Source organism: Triplophysa dalaica, chromosome 10 (assembly GCF_015846415.1).
Source record: "Triplophysa dalaica isolate WHDGS20190420 chromosome 10, ASM1584641v1, whole genome shotgun sequence".
NCBI classification, from domain to species: domain Eukaryota; kingdom Metazoa; phylum Chordata; class Actinopteri; order Cypriniformes; family Nemacheilidae; genus Triplophysa; species Triplophysa dalaica.
In genome coordinates, this window is record NC_079551.1 from 19026608 (window position 1) to 19053176 (window position 26569).

Here is a 26569-nt window from a genome sequence, read left to right on the forward strand (position 1 = left end):
TGTTCAAGAAATGTCAAATGTAGTAGCTTGCATTTGGCAACCTGCACAAGAGAGTACAGGAACCGTTTTTTCCCACTTCAAGCACTGCTAAGACTTGTACATTTTGTCACTCACAGCCGAGTTTTATATCTGACTCTCCAACTATTAGATCAAAACTATCTTTGACTGAATGCATCAAATATGGCCTAATTCGTGGACAAGAGTACTGATATGCATTCATTGGGAATTAAAATAACTTTTACCATTAACTGTTGGAAATTGAAAGATGTGTACATTGATCCAGTGATATTTGGATCTTTTTTTAGAAAGATAATTCAAAATATATACAATATTTAATATAAATACATAAAGTTTAACAATATCAGCTTATATAATTTAATTTAAAGGTAATTTAATTTTAAAAGATTAAATAATAAATTTAATACAAAAATTGCGCAGTGTAATTGTAATATTACTGTAATTTTTTGAATAATTTACGTAATCTGTGATTCCACGGCCACTTGACGCTCATCAAAAGCACACACATGCGCAGACAACCCCTAAAGCTTGAATGAACTTACCCTGGAACATAACCTGCTCCTGAGCAGATTATCTTCAGAGAGTTAGTTGCTATAGTTACTTTCTGGAATACACCCCAGGCTTATGTAGACGGAAGTGACAAGGTTAACTACAAACAGATGAGGGTATTCAACATAAGGATAGCAAAGGGTTATGGGAAATGTAGTGTGCAGTGAAAGGATTTGAGAGGGCACTTCAGCTGCTGACTGTGACACAAACGTCAATCAATAAAAATATAATTAAACTTGGAGAAAGCTTTAAGCCGGACGTCCTTTTCAATGCAAGTGCCAATTAATTTATTTCTTAATACTAAATTATTTTTTTATCAGTGCCTACATACAGGTTGTTGCTAATACGTCATAGATCAAAGAGCATAGGTCACATAAATCATGCCAGATCCAGTATGTCTGAAATCTACCCATACTACTCCCACTCAAACTATATAGAACATACTGTTTTAATGGTCGATAGGTAGGTACCTTTAAACAGTATGTACTAGTATAAAATTTCAGACGTAGCAGAGAAATATAAAAAATTACTCAGAGGATTTCAATACGTCTTACATCAGACGTAGACTCTCTCATGAACGTGCATACTACCATTGCCTGAACCCATAGATTACAGTTAGTAATTTTTTTTATTTAAATATTTTTGGTACAAAAACCCGTTCAGGGGTAATGTTATTTTCATGAGGAATATATGTGCTTTTGGAGGTTCAAAGTCATGCAATCCACTGCAAATACCAAGCTGGAAGGAGCAGGGTATTATTATATTTAACTCCACTTATAGAAGGTCATAAACACCTCGGACAGCCTTCGAGTGAGTAAAATGTAGGCTAATTTAATGTTTTTCTTATTGTTTTTATTCACAAGCTTTAGCATATATTATAATGCTGTATGTGTTATCTTTGCTTATGTCTATTTTAGTTTAAAACATTCAGTCTTCTGAATGTCAAATCTAATTGTCATGGTTCTGCCTCATGTCATATATTTCTTGGTCTTGTGGCAGAACCAGGACAGGATCCCCCGTTTCTTGTAGAGAGAGAGGTTTCAATGAGAGGCCTCATTGAACGCCATACTGTCTCTCTGAGTCGCGTCTGTGTTTCCCGACCTTTCGTCTCATTATTGCCTGTTAATTACCTGCTTTCTGTACCTGGGTCCTCTGTCCATGTAACCTCACCTGAGGTTTACAACATTTATTCTAACCTGTATCTTTCCTTTATTGTACAAAGAGTGAATGCAGATATTATTAAATAGGTACAAAACATGGAAATCGCTAGCACTATTTATTTGTAACCTCGATTGTTTGAAATCTAGCACAGAATGTTTCTGCCTGTAAATATAATAGGAACTCAGTAACTGAACGTTTTAAATTCGCTGCTAACACTGTTCATGATCCTGACTGCAGCCTCTCACCTACACGCTGAGACTGACACACACATACAACGTGACCGATTTCAACATATCCCTAGAACATCAAGCAATGGAGCTGCTCGACAATATAAAATAAAACAGTGTGAGGGCAGAGAAGACTTCAGAATGGCAATGGGGTCTGCCAAGTAACAAAATCATGATTTAATTTTGGCAGAGACAAAGAAAGGTAACTTATTGCCCAAGTACAGTACATTCAGACGAAAATGTACACCTATAACTCCTAATATAAAAATCCTGACTATCACAACAAGCCTGCAGTTTTTCTTGATTCTGAAACTGCGGCATAATCTCGGACAAAATAAGGCAAAAATGAATTCAGCAATTGAAGGGCAAGCTATCAGTGTGTAATAGTGTTCAGACGAGTTACCCATTTCATTTTATCAAACAATTGATTTTTTACTTGTTTTTTGTACTTGATAAAAAGCTTGACTCTGCAATTCAGATTTTTTGCTTTTGAAATGCTTTTTTTTATTTGAAACAATTTACAAGTTATGGAAGTTTAGAGATGATGTGGTGGTACAATTTCAAAGGTGTACTCTATGCAGAATTCTCATGAGGGTCTTCGAGCACAAATGTAACCTAGTGTGGTACTACAGGCTTCATCGTTCCAGCAACGGTTATCTGTAAAATGAGATAAAAATTACATTTACATTAAATGAATATAGTTGTCAGAATAATGAAATGTAAAACAATACATTAAGCAACAATATTATAATATGTATATTAGATATAAACAGTGTGTGTCAAAACTAGCAACTTTACTAATACAGCCTTGTAAATTGTCAGAATCTACAGGATTCACACAACAAAAGTAAAATTCTTACCTGTATAGCTGATCTCCAGGCAGTGCTCAGAACCTTTAAAATTGTCAGGTTGTGTATTGCACCAGTTGGTGTAGATATATCGGGTTCCGTCACTCCACAGCCATTGATTTTCCTTTAGAAAGAAAAGAGCCAAAAACATAAATAATATAAGAATAAATGAACAATCCCAGTGAATGTTATTTTAGTTAAAATCATAAATTACCGTCTAAACTGACAAATTTGGTCTGTTGTAACTGAAAACTGTTTGTGTGTAAATATGTTTAAATCTGAAATATTTACAATTTCACCATCATGACCTCCAATCCAGACACGAGTGTTAACAGGTACCAGACTCAGGAGAAAATCATTTTGTTGTGGCCTGCGCACAGACGCAAGATTTCCATCAAGGCTTTGACAATTTTTCTAAAGAGAGATTTTTTTCAGTCTTTCCAAAGTCAAATCGTTTGACTTCAATGCAGATATGGATTATTCTTTAAAGATGTTGAGATAAAAGTACCTCTGCTGTGACCCAGTCAACTGCCTGGGGGAAGAACTTGAAGCATTCAACTACAAAAGGTGTCCATCCAATTGAACAGACGTCAGCTATACAGTTCATGAAATATAAGAGATTACTCGCTGTAACACTGACAGTGTAAAGAAAGCTTCAACAAATAAAACCTATCTTTTTTTATCTTTCTGTTATTTATGCTTTAGACTGTATAACCTCTTCTAGTCATGACAATATGGCACAAATTTGACATTAAGAGCACAGAACAGTATTTCGGAGTTTGTTTATACTTTGTAATTGCATTTATAAATAAATATGATGGTTACCTGCTTCATACTCCACAGAAAAGACCAAGAAAAGAAGCACAAGACCTCTCATCACTGCCATGATAAATCTGAAAATGAATAAAAAACAGCAACAGACTTTTTAGTAGTTAAAATTAAAGACAAAAGCATCAGTAGGTCAGTGTTTAAACTCACAGCTTTTTGGTTTCGTGCTTTCAGAACTTTAATGAGGATTGTGTGAAGCTGTATCCAGAATCCCACTTTTATACCATTGACTGTGGGCAGCGCCCCTCCAGCCTGGATACACTAGGCTGAGTGCACCAGGTGAAGGTGATTTACCAATCAATTTGCGGTTGGAGTCACACACACACACACACACATCATTTCTACAGAGCAGCAGTGGGAGCGAGCAGCATGAGAGGTGAATGAGATCTGGGAGTTTAGACTGAAACACCAAGACTGTTTGTGCAAAACAAAGCTTTCAAGGAAGACGCAGCCGGTGAGCTCCTTGCTATTCTTGGATGCAACTGGGCCTTGTTGTTGCATTGTTGTAGTCCATTGTTTGCAAGTCATTTTAATGATGTGTTTCATTTAATGTATTTATTTTTTCATTTTTTAAAGTGATGAGAGATTATATTGGTTGATAATGACTGTGAATTGTGTGCAGCTATCTCTATGACAATTTGGTAATCTTGAATTGGCATGGGAACTATGATTTTGTTGATGCAGAACATAAATTACGATATTTTGAAGAACGTGTATTTTAAGAACAAAAAAGCACTAAGATATATCTTATAATTTCTTTTTTTGGCTAAAGTAACTTTTCCATCTTGAGATATGTAAATACATGGACAAAAACATAAAGAGTATAGTATAATAAACAAAGGTTTCCATACGAGAAAGTGTGCTTACAATTATTTCAATGTATAGTCATTTTCACAGTCATAATGTGACTTGAGTCTTTGCATTTATACATGTTGGCCAGCAGATGTCCTCCACATGGCGTTTTTCAGCTTTATCAACAGTCATTCGACAACAGAAAGTCACAGGTCGAGTAGAGATACCCTTTCAGCAACAGCAATGACATGAAAATGAGAGGGACAAGGAATAAAATAACAAGTTTACTTCCATCACCCTGAACTACATTTCCCATGCTCATCACAAGCACACCTGAAACCAATCACACACACTATTAGAATCAGTCTCAAACGACCATTCAAGGGCCGGGTATTGTTTAAGCGTTATGCTGAAGTATTAAGAAAAGAATATCTGATAATATATCTGTGTTTGCAGCAGAATTAGTTGGCATGATGGTAGCACTACAGTGGGTTGAGGATGTAAAACCAAGATTAGTAGCAATATGTTCAGATTCTTATGCAGCAATTACAAGCCTAGTAAGTGGAAATAAAGCATCAAGGCAAGACATTATATATGAGATTCTTGCAAGTTTATTAAGAATAAGTAGTGTTAGCTTAATAGTGTTCGTGTGGGTTCCTGCTCATGTGGGATTGGAGGCTAATGAAGTGGTTGATAAACTAGCGAAGCAAGCTGTAAAACACATAGAGATAAATATTCAAGTGACTCATAATCCTGAAAAAAAGAGGTTAAATGTAAAATAAAAGAATTCATAAACAATAAATGGCAAGAAGTATGGAACAATGATAGCAAGGGTAGACATATGTATAGTATACAGAAACAAGTAGGAAATGGAAGAAGTGTTCCATTGTATCTTAGAAAAGAAGATACAATCATTTCTCGCATTCTAACAGGGCACACTAGATTAAATCATTCATTGTTCAAAATAGGAAAACATAAAACGGGTAAATGTAATTATTGTGATCAGGCAGAAACAATAGAACATGTTTTAATAAAATGCATAAAATATGTAAAGGAAAGAATAGAACTTATGAAGGAAGTAAGTAAATTGGGTGTTGTATCATTTAATATGGAAAGTCTATTGAAAATACATGCAGAACAAGAAAAAATATATAGTGTTATTATGAAATATTTTAAAGCTATTGGAGTAGACAGGATAATTTAAAGTAATGGGGTTTTTTTTTTAAGTTGTTAATTTCTAGACGCTTATTAGTGCTTCACACTGCAGTCCAGTTGGTGGTGGTAATGCACCGAAAGTTGGTTTGCCAACCGCCATAAAACACCATTAGAAGAAGAAGAAGCAGCAGCGTTATGCTGTTAATAGTAGCTGCTTTACGGAGCCAGTTCCCTGTTGTTGTCGTCAAAGTATTTTGTTCGAGTTTCCATAGTCTAGTCAAAGTCTTGACTGTTTTCTCGTGTTCTGATCTTCTGCCTGTGTGTTGAATTACCCCTCTTGACAAGCCCTTGTGTTCGCCGTTGATCAACCCCCACCTGTTTTAAGATTAGTCTTGTGTCCCATCTGAAAAATACCTGTTTGCTGGTGTTGAATTAACATCTACGGGTAAATGATATTCAGGTAACATCCATGGGGAAATAAACACTAGTAACTTCAACTGGTAAGTATACAAAGGTAAGAACCACGGGTAAATAAATACAGGTAACATCCACGGGTAGGTAAATACAGGTGACATGTATTTAACCCTGTGACCTCTGGTAAACTGTCTCTACGGAATCTTCTTGCTGTGACTCCGATAGAAAGAAAAAACAGAACAATAACAGAAAGCTCTGGTGGTCATCCAAAACTCAAAGAACCACAGTAACATTCTTAACTCTCTTTCAATTTCATTCTTCCTGACCGACAGAGGCAGTGCTTTACACTGGAGGACTTATAACAATAAAGTCACCAGGGGGCCTACTCACAACTTTAAAGTTGAGGTTCCCGACAGGATTGCTGTTTTAATTAAGTCTGTTGTAGCTAAATTAATTCTGTGGTAACGTGAAAACGTTCACAGATGACCACATTTCTGCCATGAAGACGTCATTTGGGGGATACCTTTTAGTGCTGCCTGCCCAAGACGTTGAGATGCATCTTGTTGAATGACATCTCCCAACTGAAGGCAAGAAACATCCATTAGATTCTTACGCATGGGTGATAACCTCCACCACCAGCCAAAAATGTGTTTGTGTGTTGAATCAATTCATGAGGGAGAAAGGGAGAAATAACTTATACTACAATGTTTATAATTCTTTTAGATGATAAGAGATGAGAACTCCTTACAAGCCTTGTGAAAGTCAAGCTAGAGACACTGCAAGCAATCTTTAGGTGAAACAGGTGCTTGATAAAACTGCACAAATGTTCATTGTCAATAACTAACTATCAATGTCAATAATAGATGCAACTTACACACATAAAGTTTGTGAAAAATCTAGTTATTAGGGATGGGTATCAGAGTTTGATTTTAACCATTTTTTTCAATATGATTTACTGTAAGTCTCTGACTTGGCCTTAGTCAAACTAAATCAAAATCTAATGTTTATACTTTCACAAGATATTCTTCACATTATGTAGTTGCCCTGCTTAAAAAAACAATAGAACCCTGCCCAAAACACAAGAGATGCAGATGGGAATCAATAGAAAATACATAAAATAAAAATTTATAAAGAAATGTGTTTCATTATGGTATTTAAATGGAAACCACTAGAATGTATGTAATACTATTTTTAGCAGGATCGGTTTGTGTAGAAATACTTAATAGCTTTTCCCGTGGATCACTAATGTCCATTGAAAATTGCCAGCTGATAAAACCTGTGCTTTAGTGACTGTATACATAAATAAAACTCTTAACTGACTGATTTAAAAACAGCAAGTCCCCCCAGCTTTCATTGGCTATTGAAATCTTTCTTGATTACATATAGAGGAATACTCTATCCTTGAATTCGTGAGTGTGGTGGTGCTCATGGGTTGTCGACCTGGGACGGATGAGTAGGCTGGGGAGGAATCAGAGTATACTCACTACTATACTCACTCAGTATTTGCAGGGTTTGCCCCCTTCTTTTTCAGGACCTCTGCAATTCGACTGGGCATGCTCTCAATCAACTTCTGGGCCAAATCCTGACTGATAGCAACCCATTCTTTCATAATAACTTCTTGGAGTTTGTCAGAATTAGTGGGTTTTTGTTTGTCCACCCGCCTCTTGAGGATTGACCACAAGTTCTCAATGGGATTAAGATCTGGGGAGTTTCCAGGCCATGGACCCAAAATTTCAACATTCTGGTCCCCGACCCACTTAGTTATCACTTTTGCCTTATGGAGCGGCGCTCCATCGTGCTGGAAAATGCATTGTTCTTCACCAAAATGTTGTTGGATTGTTGGAAGAAGTTGCTGTTGGAGGGTGTTTTGGTACCATTCTTTATTCATGGCTGTGTTTTTGGGCAGAATTGTGAGTGAGCCCACTCCCTTGGATGAGAAGCAACCCCACACATGAATGGTGTTAGGATGCTTTGCTGTTGGCATGACACAGGACTGATGGTAGCGCTCACCTTTTCTTCTCCGGACAAGCCTGTTTCCAGATGCCCCAAACAATCGGAAAGGGGCTTCATCGGAGAATATGACTTTGCCTCAGTCCTCAACAGTCCCTTTACTCTACTTTCTGCAGAAGATCAATCCGTCCCTGATGTTTTTTTTTGGAGAGAAACGGCATCTTTGCTCCCCTTCTTGACACCAGGCCATCTTCCAAAAGTCTTCGTCTCACTGTGCGTGCAGATGCACTCACACCGGCCTGCTGCCATTCCAGAGCAAGCTCTGCACTGGTGGCACTCCGATCCCGCAGCTGAATCCTCTTTAGGAGACGATCCTGGCGCTTGCTGGACTTTCTTGGACGCCCTGAAGCCTTCTTTACAAGAATTGAACCTCTTTCCTTGAAGTTCTTGATGAACCTATAAATTGTTGATTTAGGTGCAATCTTAGTAGCCACAATATCCTTGCCTGTGAAGCCATTTTTATGCAACGCAATGATGGCTGCACGCGTTTCTTTGCAGGTCACCATGGTTAACAATGGAAGAACAATGATTTCAAGCATCACCCTCCTTTTAACATGTCAAGTCTGCCATTCTAACCCAAACAGCCTGACATAATGATCTCCAGCCTTGTGCTTGTCAACATTCTCACCTGAGTTAACAAGATTATTACTGAAATGATCTCCGCAGGTCCTTTAGTGACAGCAATGAAATGCAGTGGATTTTTGGGGATTAAGTTAATTTTCATGGCAAAGAAGGACTATGCAATTCATCTGATCACTCTTCATAACATTCTGGAGTATATGCAAATTGCTATTATAAAAACTTAAGCAGCAACTTTTTCAATTTCCAATATTTATGTAATTCTCAAAACTTTTGGCCACGACTGTATTTAGTTAATCTCAGACATGGGCCAAATATAAATAAATACATAAAGTCTGCCCTTTCATTGCTGTTAATCCAGTCATTTAAAGTTTAATTCACACTGATCCAAAACATGAATGTTGATTTATTTAACTTATTTTGATTCTATTTTTTTGTTTTGAATATAATAGTCACACATTTCTATATTTTGCCATGTAGATAAAGATGTTTGCTAATATGAATTATGCTATTAGTTGCTATAGACAGATTTTCTGTAAATTTACATTGTGACGCGGTTTTTGTGGGCGGAGCTTAGGTTGGGGCAGAAAGATCCCCCTGACCACATAACTAAAGCTATGTAGCATGTTTTGTTTGCTTGATTTTTGATGATGACTAGAAAATATCACTCACTGTCAAGGACTGCAACTGTTCTTAAAAAGTTCACTTTAATGCAAAGAACCTGAACAAACTGTACATGTTCACTCAATCAATTGACGAACTGAAAGGGTTTTTCCTCAAGTTAATACCGCATATTCTCTTTAATTTTCTTGTAATATTATTTTATTAAAAAGTGTATTAATATTTTATTAGCATTACCTTTTGAACGCATAGGGTATGCTGGCAAACTTTGTTAGTTATACAACTAGCAGTTAACTATCTGCCAGGAACTAAACAGGAAACATTTCATCTCATTATTTTAAGTTATCACAATTGCATTAGTATAAAGGGAGAAAGAACAGTGAGACTCATGTTATGTGTCAGGTTTGTGTTCAAGTAAATGCATTTGCTAACATTTGCCGCTGTAGTACATGCAGGTGTCTAGTATACTCTCTCAGTTTATATTTAATATACACACTTGGTTTCTCTGTCTGGAGAGTGTAGATGTCAAGCCACTCAATAAGATTAGATTGAGAGCTCTAGTCAGACACTAATATTTGTCTGTGAACTATTTTACTTCTCTGAACTGTGTGACTATTAAATAATCAAATGCAAAATAACACAGCAAATTCTTCCTTTATTAATTTAATATTAATTAGACAACTTAACTGGTTATTTTCAAGGATACTTGTCTAGTTGAAGAAAGGAAGTCGCCCTCTAGTGCTAAAATTTAAAACACTTGACTTCGTGTTACAGGATTGAGACCTTTTGTATAGAGCTTTGCAGATGAGTTCACTTTATGCAGTGTGTGTTGTGAACCAGTTTTTATTATATTGATGTGTTCAGATCACAGCTATAACATAAGGATTATTCAGCTTTGTCAGCAAGTTTATTGTGTGTTCTGGTGCTCTTTGTTAGACGATGTTTTCTGTATTTTAAAGGGGGTTAACCAGCCCGAAGCTCCCCAGCCCGTCACCTGTAGAAGAAGAGGATTACGTGCCTGTATACGCACCTGACTGCTTTGCAGTGAAGCTCCCCAGCCGTAAATTCTCTGTCTGTCGCCTGTAGAAGAAGAGGATTGCATACCCGACTAATCACATGACTGCTCGCAGGAATCCCCCTCGTCGTACCCTTCTGTCTGCTTCCCGCTGTGAAGAGGAGTACGTACCTGAATCGCGCACCTCAACTGTTCCACCACAGTTCCTCCGGTCGTAAGTCCCGATTCATCCTCCCCCTGGGAAGAAGGGAGTGCGTCCCCGAAATACGCACCTAAACCCTCCTGCAGCAGCCTCCTCCCAGTCGGGAGCCCCGACTCGCCCCTTCCATTGGAAGACCGCAAAGCCACTCACCAGAACACCCCCCTACACTGCACTCTGTGGGCCTTCGGCGGATCCACAGGACGGAACGACCCTGCCCAGAAGACTCATTCTCTTAAATCTCTTATACATTTTTATACTCAATAAAGTACCGTTACTTGAAGTCTTGTTGTCTGTTGTCTTTGCCTGGCCTCTGTCCGACTCCCCAAGGGTGGTACGGGTCTCAGGGGTGGGTGTAGCCTGATTGGCCCGCCCCGACCTGTGACACTTTCCTTGTGTTTATCTTAAAGATGTATTAATCTTGTGTCAGGCTGCAGTGACTTTAGATCAACTGACTGATTTGGGACAGAATGTGACTATAAACTGTGATCTGGATGATGAGGACGTTTATTGGGATTTACAGAAACAATCAGATTCTCCTACAGTGATACTGCGCTCATTCTCAAACCCAACATTAGCCTTTAACTTCAATAAAACAAATATTTAGTACAATCTAAACATCGTCTGGTCATATATAACGTCACTATAGATGAGTTAGGAGTTTATTACTGTATGAACAAAGATACACCTCCAAAACTCAGTCACAGCACACGACTGAACATCATTGGTAAGTACTTTTGCTCCTTCAGTGATCAAAACATTATGGATACTGTGATTATTAACATCAATTGAGCTTCTCTTTGCTTGATCTATCCAAAAGGAAATATGTTGTTTAACTCAGTATTACGTGAATCTATTTAAACTGAGTTATAGTGCTTGAGAAGACTGACAATCATTACTGTAACTGAATGTAATGAACATCTTTATTTTCAGAACCAGCTGAACGAAGCGAGTTCAATACAACTGAATGCAAGAATCACACAAATGTAACAGAGCAAAACTCAACACAATTGAAGACTTTTACTCTCATATCAGGTCTGCTGAATGCTGTTCTGATCATTACAGGTGAGATCTTTCAGATATACAGGTATGTGATTTTAATCTAATGCTGGTAATAAAAGAGTCGCTCTAAGTGAGGTTGAAATTGTGAAATGAATTAATATTTATTAGAAAAAAACAAAAGCTCTTTGAAAAATGATTAATTACCACAAATATTGACTCTAAATTCATTGTCATTAGGATTCTTAAATGTTGTTTCTGCTGAAAATGGATGTTGGAACAGATCTGGAAACAGTTCACAACTTTATAACACTGAACTGCAGCAGACACAACATTTAAAAGAGCCTCAAGACCCAAATCAATTACAGGTAAGATTATTAATATCATTATGATATTCATAACTAAAATCAACCAAGAACTTGATAACTTTTTAATTTGTTAATACTGATTTCCTTTTCATCTTTCAGTATGTGACAGTGGTTTTCCAAGCTGTTTAAAATATTAAGACCAGCCAGATCAACAGCACCTACTGTATGTTGCTAAAAAGCTGCCAAAGTAAATTTATTTCTGTGTACGGTGTCCTTGATTGTCTAGTCAGATGCCTTAAAATAAAATAATAATCTGTACAATACAGGATCATTCAATGGTTTATGCATTAATAACCTAACTTGTTTTCTTAAGCACCACTAGCTAAATTGCATCACAAATTTTAGAAACCGATGCATGATGTAATTTATCTGTAAAAATTGAAGTTGCTTTGGAAACCATACAGTTTCTTCTGACTGCTTTCTAATGTCAGAAATGTTGATATCCCAAACCATTGAAATTATTTGCAATATCTGAAAGATTTTGATGACGATAGTAATGTTTTTCAAGTGTTTAAATCAGTTTCTTTCTGTATAAATATTCAAATTCTGCAGAAGAAAACAATTTTATGCTAACAAACTTTCTGTTTTGCGTTGATGTATGAACAAAAGCATTGCCACACAAATCCAATTGTTTATTCTGGAATTTGTCTTTTAACATCACATGAGTGTTTAGGCCTATGTGTGACATATTTTCATTTTCAGCAAATACTTGAATAAATATATTATAAAGTCAAAAAAAAAATTCCAGTGGTTTGGAGCCCATGACTAATATAGTCTCACCTTTGACTAGACTGGCGGTTTAACCTTGAACCAACTGCAGTGTTTTTCTCAGAACAATTAACTTTAATGTATCAGCTCATGGTTTTCTGAACCACAAATGGAAACAGAAGCATTGTAGAACAGTTACTAGGGTTTATACATTTACTCACAAGTTATGCACATTTAATATCAAACTTTTGTATCATGGAATAACCTTAAAAACCTTTTCATAGACATGTTAGCAGGAGTGATGGTGAATGAAAATACTGTCAAGTATCCAGCTTAGCTTGTGGTCACACAACATGTGAAACCTGCAAACAGAAGTGAGCATCACTATGCCCTATTGAACAGGGACGAGCTCTTAAAGTGGGAAACAACGATATCATTTATTATTATTCAATATTAGTATCCTTTTCCCAAAGCACACAAAAGTACTATAGATTTCAATCACAGACAATTAAATTATGCTCAAACACATCCTAAGACCCCAAAACTGTTGTTTAAACAAACAATTTAGGTATATTTCTGCCATCTGTGATTATATCAAGTTTAATCATGATAAATGTTTTTAAACATGTGGAATGACAAAAAATAGAATTAAACTATTTCTGTCGCGATCTTCAGGGAAAGACTCCTGAACCCAGGGTATAGAAACAAGACTATTACGAACAAAAACCGACGATGGGGTAAAACAAGGACAGGATTAAATGACAAAACAGAAAAGAAACCCTCGAGGGGAATTAACCAATGGAACAGAATAAATATGCATATAGAATCGACAAGTTAAAACATTTCAACAGGCCAAGGTAATCCAATGGGGAAATGGACCACACAAGGTAAATAATCCACAGGGTTTAGACAGTAATATGATGAACAAGGCAGGGCAAACAAGACATGTAAGCAAAAAAACGAATGAGCACATGACAGCAAACACAAGGGGATTAAATAGGGAGACTAACAAAGGAAAATTAACAAAGGGAAACGAGAGGGGCGAAGCCAAAGAGATTTAAAATTTTTACAGTCGTAGATGTTCATAATGAACAATATCTCACCAACAACCACAAGCATTCATCATAGCAGATATAATGATGATAATGTGCCATTGTGTCTCATTCTGATGAATACATTTCACTGCTGTCTGATTCTGACACTCTGAGAAATGATAATGTTGAGTCGGTTTTGTAAAGACAATTAAAAATATATATATTAAATCCTTTATTAAGCATAAGCGGATGACTAAAGTAACACTTACCAATGATGTCTTGTGTTGTGACTGAGTTTTGGAAGTGGCATTGTATATGACCAGATGAGGATTAGATTGTACTGAATATTTGTGTTTGAATGCTTTAAGGAAGTTGGATTATCCTCATGTTGTTACTTTGATCAAAACACTATAATATAAAATAATGTAAAATGACCTCTACTGCAGATCTCACAAAGACAAGCTAACAGAGGAAGTCAAATACAATCTTAACAATCATATGTAGTCAACACCCAGACATTCAATCTAAGAAGGGCTCTCGTTGGTTAGTGTCATTTTTTTGCATTATAAATGTAGCATTTTAAATTTCTGTAGTAATGCATTCATTTACACAAAGTAGAAGTAGTAGTTTGTGTTAAAAAGCTGCATATTGTCAAATATCAACATTAGTCCCCAGTTTTATGACTAAAAGTCATCGAAAATTTCTGTCAGTAGGCCTACCTATTAAATTAGGCCTGTGCAAATCCAACAACCTGTGTGTACATGTGATTTAAATAAAAGCAATATAAAATTGTGGTTATGGCAGTAAGTGGTTTGGTTGAAGGCCAAAGGCAACATGGGTAACCACAGTGTGCTAAAATTCAGCAAGTGAAGAGGCCACAGAGCACATATGAAGAGCTCATTTGCGAAAACAGATAACTTGTCCCATTCCATGTTTTTTATGTGCATAATTGACTTTCCCCCAGGGGTTGTATGGACAGGGATGGACAGGGAGGATTGGGCCGAATCCATGCTGCTTCGACAGTAAAAGGCAAAGAAAGGGTAAGTGGCGATCTATTATGTCCTTGTTGGAGGGTGATTGGTTAAGTGTTGATTGGTAGAGAATGATGCAAGATTGAGTCTTCCTGGCAGAACATGCGCTAGAGCTATATTTCTATGGCACCGTGAAGCACCTCTAGTTTTATGAATGTATTGTATATTTTTGAACGATTATTTTCTTATTAACAACTAATATATATCATGTAATCAGTCTATCACTAAAGAGTAAATAATCAGTAATTCGGTTTCTTAGCTCCTGTCCACATAAATGTTATAAAATGCTTGTACAAACAGTAGGCTAGAGGAGGAAGCAAACAGGAAACTTAGCATTAAATCAATGGGAACAGCCAATCAAGTCCATCATTTAATATAACACTAAGTTACCACCCAAAGTTCCAAGTTAGTTATTTGTAGAACATACAAGCTTATAAAACAGGTCATTTTACACTGTCTACATATCATGAAGAAAATGGTATAAAAGTGGGATTCTGTATACAGCTTCACTCAATCCTCATTAAAGTTCTGAAAGCAAGAATCCAAAATGCGGTGAGTTTAAACACTGACCTACTGATGCTTTTGTCTTTAATATAAACTATTAAATAGTCTGCATTTGAGTTCAGATGTGTCACTTTTGCTGTTTTTTATTCATATTCAGATTTATCATGGCAGTGATGAGAGGTCTTGTGCTTCTATTCTTGGTCTTTTCTGTGGAGAATGCAGCAGGTAAACAACACATTTATTTATAAATGCAATTACAAAGTGTCAAACAACTCTGTTCTGTGTTATTAATGTCAAATTTGAGACATGAATCAATATTGTGATGATTAGAAGAGATTTTACAGTCTAAAGCATAAATCACAGAAAGATAAAAAGATAGCTTTAATAAATAAAACCTTATTTTCCTGTCAGTGTTATAGCAAGTAAATCGCTAATATTTCATGAACTGTATAGCTGATGACTGTCCATTTGGATGGACTCCTTTTGGAGTTGAATGCTTCAAGTTAATCCTTCAGGAAGTTGATTGGGTCGGAGCAGAGGTACTTTTATCAACATTTTTCAAGAATAATTCATTTCAGTATCTAAACTAAAACGGCTTGAATTTGGAATGACTCAAAAAAATCTCTCTTTAGAAAAATTGTCAAAGCCTTGATGGAAATCTTGCGTCTGTGCGCAGTAAAGCACAAAATGATTTTCTCCTGAGTCTGGTACCTGTTAACACAAATGTTTGGATTGGAGGTCATGATGCTGAAATGGTAAATATTTCTGCTTTAACAACATTTACATACAAACAGTTTTCAGATGCAACTTAATTTGTCAGTTTAGACGGTATTGTGTGATTATAACTAAAATAAAATTCACTGGGATTGTTAATTTATTCATATATTATTTATAATGTTATTGGCTCTTCTCATTCTTTAGGAAGAACAATGGCTGTGGACAGACGGATCTCCATTTGACTACAGCAACTTGTGCAATGGTCAACCTGACAATTATAAAGATTCTGAGCACTGCCTGCAGATAAACTGGAGCAGTAAGAATTCTATTTTTGTTTTGTGAATCCTGTGAATCGAGACAATTTTCTCTGCTTTAATAATAAAGTAGCTAGTTTTGTTGACACATATTTTGCATAACACATATTGTTTAGATGTTATTTACATATGATAATATTGTTTATTAATTTATGGGTTTACATTTCATCATTCTGACAACTATATTCAATAAATGTAATTTTCATCTCATTTTACAGGTAATGGTTGCTGGAACGATAACCAATGTGGTATCGAACAAGGTTACGTTTGTGCTCGAAACCCCTGATGAGAATTCTGCATACAGTACATCTTCAACATTTTACCATCATATAATCTCTAAACTTCCATCACTTGAAATACGTCTCAAAGCAATAAAAGCATTAAAAAATCTAATCATCTGAATTGTAGAATCAAACTTTCTATCATGTAAAAAAAGGAATCAATCATTTTTTGATTCAATAATATGGGCAACTCATTTTAACACTGGATTAACAGCAATGGAAGAGCAGACTTTCAGTATGCCTTAATACACAGTCACTCTGATCCAACAAATGGCAACAAATTTGTTTGTTGTTGGTTTTTTATTGTCACGGAATGGCCGTTTGTATAAAGCTAACAACGAAAGCTTAGAATTCCAAAAAGTCCTTTTAAATAAAAAATCAACAGAGTGAAACCTATGGGGGCCGGGAAGTGCAAAACAAAACAACAAATCGCAACACTAAAAAACAAATCTAAAAGCAAAATAATACCCCCAAAATCAAAATGACAAATCTGAAAACACAATATCACATCTAAAGCAAAATAGCTAATCATAAATACAACAACAAATCAGAAAACAAAACGACAAGTAAGAAAACACAACTACGAATAAGTCAAAACGGAAAGGTAGGTATTTTGTTGGATAGCTACTGCTGATTGGATGAAACTCTTTCAATCGTGATATTTAATATGCTAAATGTTACTACGAGAAAGGACGTGATACAGTGAATATAAATTTATTAAGATTCAAAAGCCCCATTTTATTAATAAAGTTGAAACTGTCTCATCTTGCACTTGCATTAGGAGATGCATGTCTGATTCACACAGCATCAATGCTCAGCATGACTCCTGAGCAGCACGCATAGTGCAAATAAAAGGCTGCCTGTGTACCATCCCTGATCGTTTTCATCTCACATGATACATACAATTTAAACATATAACATGATATTTACTTTGATATGTGTCCCTGAGGTTTATGGTGAGTGAGTGACTTTCGCGACTGTTTGCTTTCGCTTATAAAGGAGCATCTATTAAAAGAGTACATTGTTATAAATACTTATGGTTGGCATATGGTTGGATGACAAACTAGGATTTCAGATTCATTCTGAAAAACTTTTAAAACGTCTTTGATTAAAGTTGGGTTTTCTTCTCCGTTTAAAGAAATGACTTCCTTTTAAAGCTGGAAAGAGAATTATACAGAGTTGTTTCCTTTCAGTATTAGATGATGGCGATGTGATCTATATTCATGAAAGTTTATCTTTAATTAAAATGTTGGACTATGTATACCATGCTGCTTTACGTTTTGTGACGAGTGTTTCTTCACACACCCATCACTGTACATTGTGTGAACTGGTGGGATTGTCCTCTTTGTTTTAAAGAAGGAACGTGCACATGTTGCTGTTTATTGTTAAGGCATTGTTGGGAAAATTACCTTTTTATATCTGCAGTCTTTAATCTTTTTACACTTTAATTTCAGTACCAGATCTTCTGCTAAACTTCTCTTAAATGTTTTAAGAGTACATTCTGAGAGGCAAAACTGCCTTCTCTTGTTTTCCCCTTTGTTATGGAACGAGTTGCAGAGTATTATTTTGCTGGAATTTTAAAAAATCTATTATGGTGGAAATATGTACTTGCTATAAGTAAATTACACATTTGTATTCATCTGGATGTGGGGCAAATGATTTTGCTTGTTTATGTTTTTGAAACGGTCTTATTGTTAATCTTTTTGTGCTGCCATTTTGGTCAGGACTCCCTGGGCAAAGACATTTAGTAATTTTGCAAGGATCGTCTCATTTCCTTTCATTATGAGGGCACATGATTTTTAAAAAGAGAATGACCCACACTGATAATATATTCATAGTAAACACTGCAATATTTAATAAAAAAATAGAATTGTCATTTTTTATTTCACAGGGACTTTTAAGTGTATAATCACTTTTGCAAGGTGCTTTATAAAAACAAACTTGCTGAAAGTTTATAAAAAGTAAATTGTTTTAATCGATTACACAACATTTACCTACACTTTCCAAGGCCACAACAAATGTCAGCTGGAGTGCCCATGTGCTCCACCAGAGGGCGATCCCTTCTTGTCCATTGAAATTTTAACATGCCGTACACTTCCCATAATCCTTTGCCCATTATGCTTGATTATCTTCATTATTCTTGTTAACTCAGCCCATTTGAAGTAATTTAGGGTGAAGTTGTGTTAGTGTCTCACTGCAATTCTGAGAGCTCCTGATTTCTGCTCTGTGGCTTTGGCCTTGTGCCTGTATATTTGATCCTGTTATCTGAGTTTTGGGCCTGGTGACTGTTCTGTGGATTGCTTACCTGTGTTTTGTCTCTGTATGGCTTATAATTCTGGATTTTCCCAATAAAGTTCTGCATGTGACTCTTCAACTTGTGTTCTTCAGAGCAGTGGGTGATGACATCATGTTCTCTTGTCTCTTGCAGTTAAGCCTGTCAAACTGTGGGTCATAAATAAAAAATAAATATTATATAGCTCAGCCAAATATAAAAATTCTGGCGTTTATTCACCTTATTGCCATTTCAAACCAGAATGGATTTCTTTCTTCTGCAGAACACAAAATATGTTTGTATTTGAACAATGGCGTCACCAATTCACTTCTATTGTGTGAACATAAAACCACTGAGAAGTCAGTGGGTACTAACATTGTTCAATTACCAAGATTCTTCTAAGTATTTTTTTATTTTTGCAGCCATACAGGTTTGAGATGGCATTATACAGTCGTCTACAGTCAAAGCGAGTCAAAATCTCTCCTATAGTATAATGTCAAAGTGAAGTTTATTATAATTTTCCTATAGGGTGCAGAGTAAATAATAAAATATAGTTCAAACCTTGGTGCAAACATAAAAATAAAGTTCTTAATGTTCTAGGATAACTGTAATTGGCAACATTAAAAAGAAATTCAATAGATAAACTATAAACAAATGGCATATATAAATGAACATACACACAAACAAACAAAACAACATTAGCCTATAAACTAAAAACTAACAATTAACATGGAAATGCAATATGCATATAATAAATTATATATCTGATTTATTACTAGCACAAAATAAATGATTCTGGCTCGCTTACAGAAGTAATGATGGTCATGAGAAACTGAGAGATTGTAAAATAACATGGTATGACAGACTACAGTGTGGTCAGAGCAAACTTGACTTCCTCTGTTTGGTGTGGGTAAAGTATAAAAATAAGAAGCAGAGTTAATTTGTGTCCTAATAAAGACAACATGAGAATCACACAGCTTCATATCTGTGAGTATATTGATTTAAAATTTATTTGCTGCAAGTTTCTACTTATATTTGTTATTTGTTGACAGTAGATTGAATAGTGAAATGATGATTATGATTTCTATAGATCTCTTCATATGGTGTCAAACTGCAGAGACTTTAGATCAACTGACTGATTTGGGACAAAATGTGACTATAAACTGTGATCTGGATGAAGGAGACATTTATTGGTTATTACTGAAAGTACCAGATCCTCCTGTGATGATATTACGCACTTTATCAACAACATATTTTCTCTTCGACACAACTCTGAGACAGAAATATTCAGTACAATCTAAAAATCATCTGTTTATAAATAACATCACTGTGAATGAATTAGGAGTTTATTACTGTATGAAGACAGATACACCTCCAAAATTCAGCAGTGGCATCAGACTACAGATAAATGGTAAGTGCTCATGTTGTAATCAAGTGTATTCACATTCAGTCTTATCTACACAATTGTGCCTTTAATATGCTGAAATGATGTTCACTAACAGTACACATTTGAATTGCTACATTAAAATATTGTAAAGATACTCATTATTTGCAGAGCCAACAGAAAGTCCAAATGAAGAGATCAAATATATACATCAGAATCATACAGAAGTGAAATATATTCAACAGAATCAGACACTATGGCAGACTCTTACTCTCATACTTGGTCTGCTGAATGGTGTTTTATTCATTTTGGTCATAGGTGAGTTATTATTCTTTAGTTCAAAATCAATATAAACATTGTCTTTGATAAGGTCTTTGATTTTATTGTGTTGTTCTAAAGGACTATTAAAGGCTTTTATTGATGGGAATAAAACAATTGAAGAAGGTTTTATAAAACTTCATAACACTGATCTACAGCAGGTGACCTACAGAAGCTTTTCTAATCTCAAACCAGCTAAAGGTAATGATCTCAAATCACACAATTTTTTTATGAAATGTTTCAGAGTTGTAATACAGTAGAGTAACTCAGCATCATTTAGATAAATGTAATATTAAACAACTGCCTTCATCATGCTTATACATGTATTCATTTGCTCTTTCAGTGTTCAGAAGTGAGATGTTCAAAGCTTCATAAAGTCTTCATCCAGGAAACAATAGCAACTGTGCTGCTTCAAAGCTGCCAACATAATCTGTAAAACTATCCAGACATATATATCTCGTTATGTATAGATATATTTATGATAAATTGTATTACCTTACCGATTAAAAAAGCGATAATAAAGAGATAATTTTCCCGTTTTACCAAAGTGTGCATAGCTTGACCCAAAGGAAAGTTAAATGATTATAACTTAACAATGTCAGTCATCACTGAAAGTGTCTGTTTTAGTCAATAATCATGACAACGAAAATGTGACTAATGTTTATCCACTGTGGTTTTGGAATAAAAGAGATAAAGTGTAAAATTTGTCATTTCTGTTTTTTATATTTTCTTGGAAATTATTTAAAAAAATGTTTTGGTATATTTCTACTAAGGCGGTTTGCCTTTAAGTTTTAAAAAATTTGTGTTGCCAATCCAGATAAATTAAACTGTTATTATGTAGTTTATGTTTTTGATAGAAAACAGGGTTAAGGTTGTTACAGTGTTTTTACTCTGAACTAAAGTGTTTATTAAACCCAGAAATGTGTTCCAATGGTCTCTGCAACCAATGACTAACAGACTCTCACCTTTGACTAGACCTGTGGTTTAATCTTGAACCAGATGCAATGTTTTTCTCAGGCCGCTTACATTTATCACATACACAAGTCTTCTTCCAAACCTTAAATGTAAACTTTAGCACTTTGCTGCATTAAAATGTATAATTCATCAGAGAATGTTCAGTACTAGATATTCATATTCAGTAACTAACTTACTATATGTAACAAAGATATTTATACTTCATACAGTTTGACTTTAATCAATATAGTCAATCTCAGGCAAGAGCCAAATAAATAAATACATAAAGTCTGCCCTTTCATTGTTAATCCAGTCATTTAAAGTCTAATTCACACTGATCCAACAAATGTATTTTGTTGATTTATGTGGGCAGAAAGATCCCCTTGACCACATATCTAAGGCTAGGTAGCATGTTTTGTTTGCTTGCTTTTTGATAATGACTACATAAAAACTCACTGTGTAGGACTGCAATTGTTCTTGAAGAGTCTACTTTAATGCAAGGAACCTGACCAAACTGTACGTGTTCACTCAAAGGATGGACGAACTGACAGGATTTCCTCCAGTTAATATCGTATATTCTCTTTAATTGTCTTGTAGTTTTTTTATTTTTTATTAATATTTTATTAGCATTACCTTTTGAACACATAGGGTATGCTTGCAACCTTTGTTAGTTATACAACCAGAAGTTAACTGTCAGCCGGACAATAAACAAAAAGGAAACTGTTTGTCATCTTATTTTCTTGAGTTATCACAATTGCATTGGTATAAAGGGAGTAGGAAAAGTGAGACTCATGTTATATGTCAGGTTTGTGTTCAAGTAAATGCATTTGCTAACGTTTGCCACTGTAGTACATGTAGGCGTCTAGTATACACTCTCAGTTTATCTTTAACATACACACTTGGTTTCTCTGTCTGGTGAGTGTAGATGTCAAGACACTTAATAAGATTAGATTGAGAGCTCTAGTCAGACACTAATATCCGTGATTGAACTGTTTTACTTCTCTGAACTGTGTGACTATTGAATAATCAAATGCAAAAAAAAACTGCATATTCCTCCTTTATTAATTAAATATAAATCACTTAACTTAACCGGTTGTTTTCGAGGATACTTGTCCAGCTGAAGTACGGAAGTCTCCCTCTAGTCTTAAAATTAGAAACACTTGACTTCCTATTTGATGATTTAGACCTTTTATAGAGCTCTGAAGTGGAGTTCACTTTATGCAGTGTGTGGTGTGAAGCAGTTTTAATTATATTAACGTGTTCAGATCACAGCAACAACATGAGGATTATTCAGCTTCAGTTCTGTAAGTTTATTGTGTGTTATGATGCTCCTTGTTAGAAAATGTTTTCTGTTTTTTAAAGGGGGTTAATAATACCTGCCACTTCCAGTGTTGCATTTTTATTAATCATTATGAATGGGTTTTCTTGTTTTTGTCTTAAAGGTGTATTTATGTGGTTGCAAGCAGCAGAGACTTTAGATCAACTGACTGATTTGGGACAGAATGTGACTATAAACTGTGATCTGGATGATGAGGACGTTTATTGGGTTTTACAGAAACAATCAGATTCTCCTACAGTGATACTGCGCTCATTCTCAAACCCAACATTAGCCTATCACTTCAATAAAACATTGAAAAATAAATATTCAGTACAATCTAAACATCGTCTGGTCATATATAACGTCACTGTAGATGAGTTAGGAGTTTATTACTGTATGAACAAAGATACACCTCCAAAACTCAGTCACAGCACACGACTGAACATCATTGGTAAGTACTTTTGCTCCATCAGTGATCAAAACATTGTGGATTCTGTGATTATTAACATCAGTTGAGCTTCTCTTTGGTTGATCTATCCAAAAGGGAATATGTTTAACTCAGTATTACGTGAATCTATTTAAACTGAGTTATAGTGCTTGAGAAGACTGACAGTCAATACTGTAACAGAATTCAATGCACATCTTTATTTTCAGAACCAACTCAACTGAGCGAGTTCAATACAACTGAATGCAAGAATCACACAAATGTAACAGAGCGAAACTCAACACAATTGAAGACTTTCACTGTCATATCAGGTCTGCTGAATGCTGTTCTGATCATTACAGGTGAGATCTTTCAGATATACAGGTATGTGATTTTAATCTAATGCTGGTAATCAAAGTGTCGCTGTAAGTGAGGTTGAAATTGTGAAATGACTTAATATTTATTAGAAAAAAACTAGAGGTCTGGGAATTATTATTAATGACCTCAAATATTGACTCTAAATTCATTGTCATTAGGATTCTTAAATGTTGTTTCTGCTGAAAATGGATGTTGGAACAGATCTGGAAACAGTTCACAACTTTATAACACTGAACTGCATCAGACACAACATTTAAAAGAGCCTCCAGACCCAAATCAATTACAGGTAAAATTGTTAATCTCATTATGGTATTCATAACTAAAGAAACAACCAAGAACTGGATTACTGTCGTTTAATTGTTAATATTGATTTCCTTTTCATCTTTCAGTATGTGACAGTGGTTTTCCGAGCTGTTTAAAATATTAAGAGCAGCCAGATCAACAGCACCTACTGTATGTTGCTAAAAAGCTGTCAAAGTAAATCTGTATCTGTGTACGGTGTCCTTGATTGCCTAGTATATTGCCTTGAATGACGATAGTAATGTTTTTCAAATGTTTAAATCAGTTTCAATTTGTATAAAAATTCTAATTTTGAAGAAGAAAACTATTTTATGTTTACCAACTTTCTGTTTTGTCTTGATGTATGAACAAAAGCGCTGCCAAACAAATATATCCAATTGTTTTTTCTGGAATTTGTCTTTTAACATCACATGAGTGTTTAGGCCTATGTGTGACATATTTTCATTTTCAGCAAATACTTGAATAAATATAATATAAAGTCAACAAAATGATTCCAAAGGTTTGGTCACGCAGCCCATGACTAATATAGTCTCACCTTTGACTAGACTGGCGGTTTAACCTTGAACCAACTGCAGTGTTTTTCTCAGAACAATTAACTTTAATGTATCAGCTCATGGTTTTCTGAACCACAAATGGAAACAGAAGCATTGTAGAACAGTTACTAGGGTTTATACATTTACTCACAAGTTATGCACATTTAATATCAAATTTCCGTATCATGGAATAACCTTAAAAACCTTTTCATAGACATGTTAGCAGGAGTGATGGTGAATGAAAATATTGTCAAGTATCCAGCTTAGCTTGTGGTCACACAACATGTGAAACCTGCAAACAGAAGTGAGCATCACTATGCCCTATTGAACAGGGACGAGCTCTTAAAGTGGGAAACAACAATATCATTTATTTTTGTTTAATATTAGTATCCTTTTCCCAAAGCACACAAAAGTACTATAGATTTCAATCACAGACAATAAATTATGCTCAAACACATCCTAAGACCCCAAAACTGTTGTTTAAACAAACAATTCCGTTGGTTAGTCTAGAGTCTAACCTTCATGTTCCTGTTGTTAAAAAAAATAAAACCCTTGCCACAGGATGTCAGTAGACATTCTAAACATCAAAGTTTAATTGTGATAAATGTTTTTAAACATGTGGAATGACATAAATAATGTATAAAAGTATTTCTGTCACGATCTTCAGGGAAAGAACCCAAGTGCAGGCAGCGGTGGTATAGAAACAAGACTATTACGAACAAAAACCCACGATGGGGTAAAACAAGGACAGGACTAAATGACAAAACAGAAAAGAAACCCTCGAGGGATTAAACAATGGAACAGAATAAACTTGCGCTAATTAACAAGAACCAACACCAAATAACAGCAATAACACAACATAGAGAATCGACAAGGTTTAACAATTCAACATTGCAAGGTAATCCAATGGGGAAAGGGAGCACACAAGGCAAGATAAATAATACACAGGGTTAAGACAACAATGCGATGAACAAAGCAAGGCAAACAAGACATGTAAGCAAAACGAACGAGCACATGACAGCAAACACAAGGGCATTAAATAGGGAGACTCATAAAGGATAATTAACAAGGGACACGTGTCTGCCATGAAACACTAGTAGAAGTCTAAACAGGAGATGAGAGGGGCGAAGGCCAAAGATGAGACTGGAGAGAGCGCATGTTAATCTTTCTCCTGAATAACAACTACCATAACCTACTGGAGAATATACGTATTTTATAGCTGCATTTAATTGTCAAGTCATGTTTTTATTGTGCATTCCAGGTTATATCAATCAAATTACAGTTTGGTTGTTTTGATTAAGTAATCATCACTCAAAAATACAGCTAACACAATAAAAACATGATAACACAATAAAAAAAAATGATTTAGAAAATATTCATGAATGATGTTTTCTGTTTTTGGTAATGAACTCCCCATATAGTAAGTGATGGCACACATAATAAAAGACTATTGTGTCGTTCACACAACATTATAAATTGTAACCTCAGGAAGAAACCTAAACACGAGCAAAAAAAAAAAACTCAGAATGACTGTATTGTGATGTGTTATTTATTGTGTTCTAGTGAACTTAATAAAATAAATATTTTATTCTGATATTTTCAACATGCAACAAAAACTCAACTAAACTGATTTAAATTGCTTGAGACACCACATGCATGTTCACATAAACTTATTTATAAGATTAATTGTAAAATGGAAAATTAAATCAATTAAAAGTGTACTTTGAGTTTTTTAATTAAAGGTAGGCTACATACTTTTGTCCTCAAGCGCAGGTCTCTCTTTGACAAGGTCACAAAAACAGACTTGAAGAAACTTGTAACGGAATAAAACATCAGTTTTGAAAGAACTCAATCATGTGTCTGTAGGGGGATCTGTGCTCGTCTTGTGACTTTCTGTTGATGATGCTGACACGTGGCACATGGATGACATCTGCTGGTTAAATTGTGTAAGTGCAAATATTTGAATCAAACTAAAATTTGTCATAGAAACTGAGAGACCTCACATTGGCAAATATTGACATCTGCGCTATCACTATGCTAATACCTTAATGTTTGGTTGACGCCTATTGCAGGACGTTCACATAAAGTCACATGAATATTTGTTATTCACAGACTGATATGATCACACATGTGAATAAACATTTCAGTATCCAGTTTCAACTTCAGTGTCAGGCATAAAGAACAGCCAACTTAGACAAAAAACAGACGTTTTTAAAAAGGTAAAATGATTTAATCTAGATTCTTCTCGTTTGTACATTACCATGTACTTGGACATAAAATCCAATTGACATTTTTTAAATACTGTATATTTACTAA

General features: G+C 35.2%; 4 protein-coding genes across 13 annotated transcripts; 3 read left to right on the plus strand and 1 right to left on the minus strand.

Moving 5' to 3' along the window:
* Positions 1–2489: 2489 nt before the first annotated feature.
* Positions 2490–26126, minus strand: LOC130430220 (galactose-specific lectin nattectin-like). Of its 5 annotated transcripts, XM_056759250.1 has the most exons (7): positions 26009–26126; positions 18678–18814; positions 3629–3696; positions 3312–3397; positions 3095–3217; positions 2816–2927; positions 2490–2612 (listed from the first exon to the last, which is right to left on the minus strand). In XM_056759250.1, the coding sequence occupies exons 3-7, from the start codon at positions 3687–3689 to the stop codon at positions 2542–2544; spliced, it is 453 nt and encodes a 150-aa protein (XP_056615228.1). In that variant the 5' UTR covers positions 3690–3696; positions 18678–18814; positions 26009–26126; the 3' UTR covers positions 2490–2541. The 5 variants fall into 5 exon arrangements, with proteins under 5 accessions (XP_056615228.1, XP_056615227.1, XP_056615229.1 ...); XM_056759249.1 differs by lacking the exons at positions 18678–18814; positions 26009–26126 and adding an exon at positions 10689–10826; XM_056759251.1 differs by lacking the exons at positions 18678–18814; positions 26009–26126 and adding an exon at positions 10389–10667.
* LOC130430219 (galactose-specific lectin nattectin-like) lies at positions 10863–16484 on the plus strand. 6 transcript variants are annotated; one of them, XM_056759244.1, is made up of 11 exons: positions 10870–11143; positions 11350–11481; positions 11656–11783; positions 11883–11970; positions 14490–14565; positions 15061–15108; positions 15218–15285; positions 15514–15599; positions 15693–15815; positions 15982–16093; positions 16310–16484. In XM_056759244.1, the coding sequence occupies exons 6-11, from the start codon at positions 15104–15106 to the stop codon at positions 16375–16377; spliced, it is 462 nt and encodes a 153-aa protein (XP_056615222.1). In that variant the 5' UTR covers positions 10870–11143; positions 11350–11481; positions 11656–11783; positions 11883–11970; positions 14490–14565; positions 15061–15103; the 3' UTR covers positions 16378–16484. The 6 variants fall into 6 exon arrangements, 3 of the variants coding, with proteins under 3 accessions (XP_056615222.1, XP_056615223.1, XP_056615224.1); XM_056759245.1 differs by having other exon boundaries at positions 11883–11946; XR_008907747.1 differs by lacking the exon at positions 15061–15108 and having other exon boundaries at positions 10863–11143.
* Positions 19353–20970, plus strand: LOC130430217 (uncharacterized). Its single transcript, XM_056759242.1, has 5 exons — positions 19353–19631; positions 19735–20055; positions 20200–20346; positions 20428–20547; positions 20690–20970. Exons 1-5 carry the CDS (start codon positions 19607–19609, stop codon positions 20719–20721), a joined length of 645 nt encoding a protein of 214 aa, XP_056615220.1. The 5' UTR covers positions 19353–19606; the 3' UTR covers positions 20722–20970.
* LOC130430218 (uncharacterized) lies at positions 21831–24212 on the plus strand. The gene is made up of 5 exons (XM_056759243.1): positions 21831–22604; positions 22743–23069; positions 23273–23404; positions 23579–23706; positions 23810–24212. Exons 1-5 carry the CDS (start codon positions 22580–22582, stop codon positions 23837–23839), a joined length of 642 nt encoding a protein of 213 aa, XP_056615221.1. The 5' UTR covers positions 21831–22579; the 3' UTR covers positions 23840–24212.
* Positions 26127–26569: the final 443 nt, after the last annotated feature.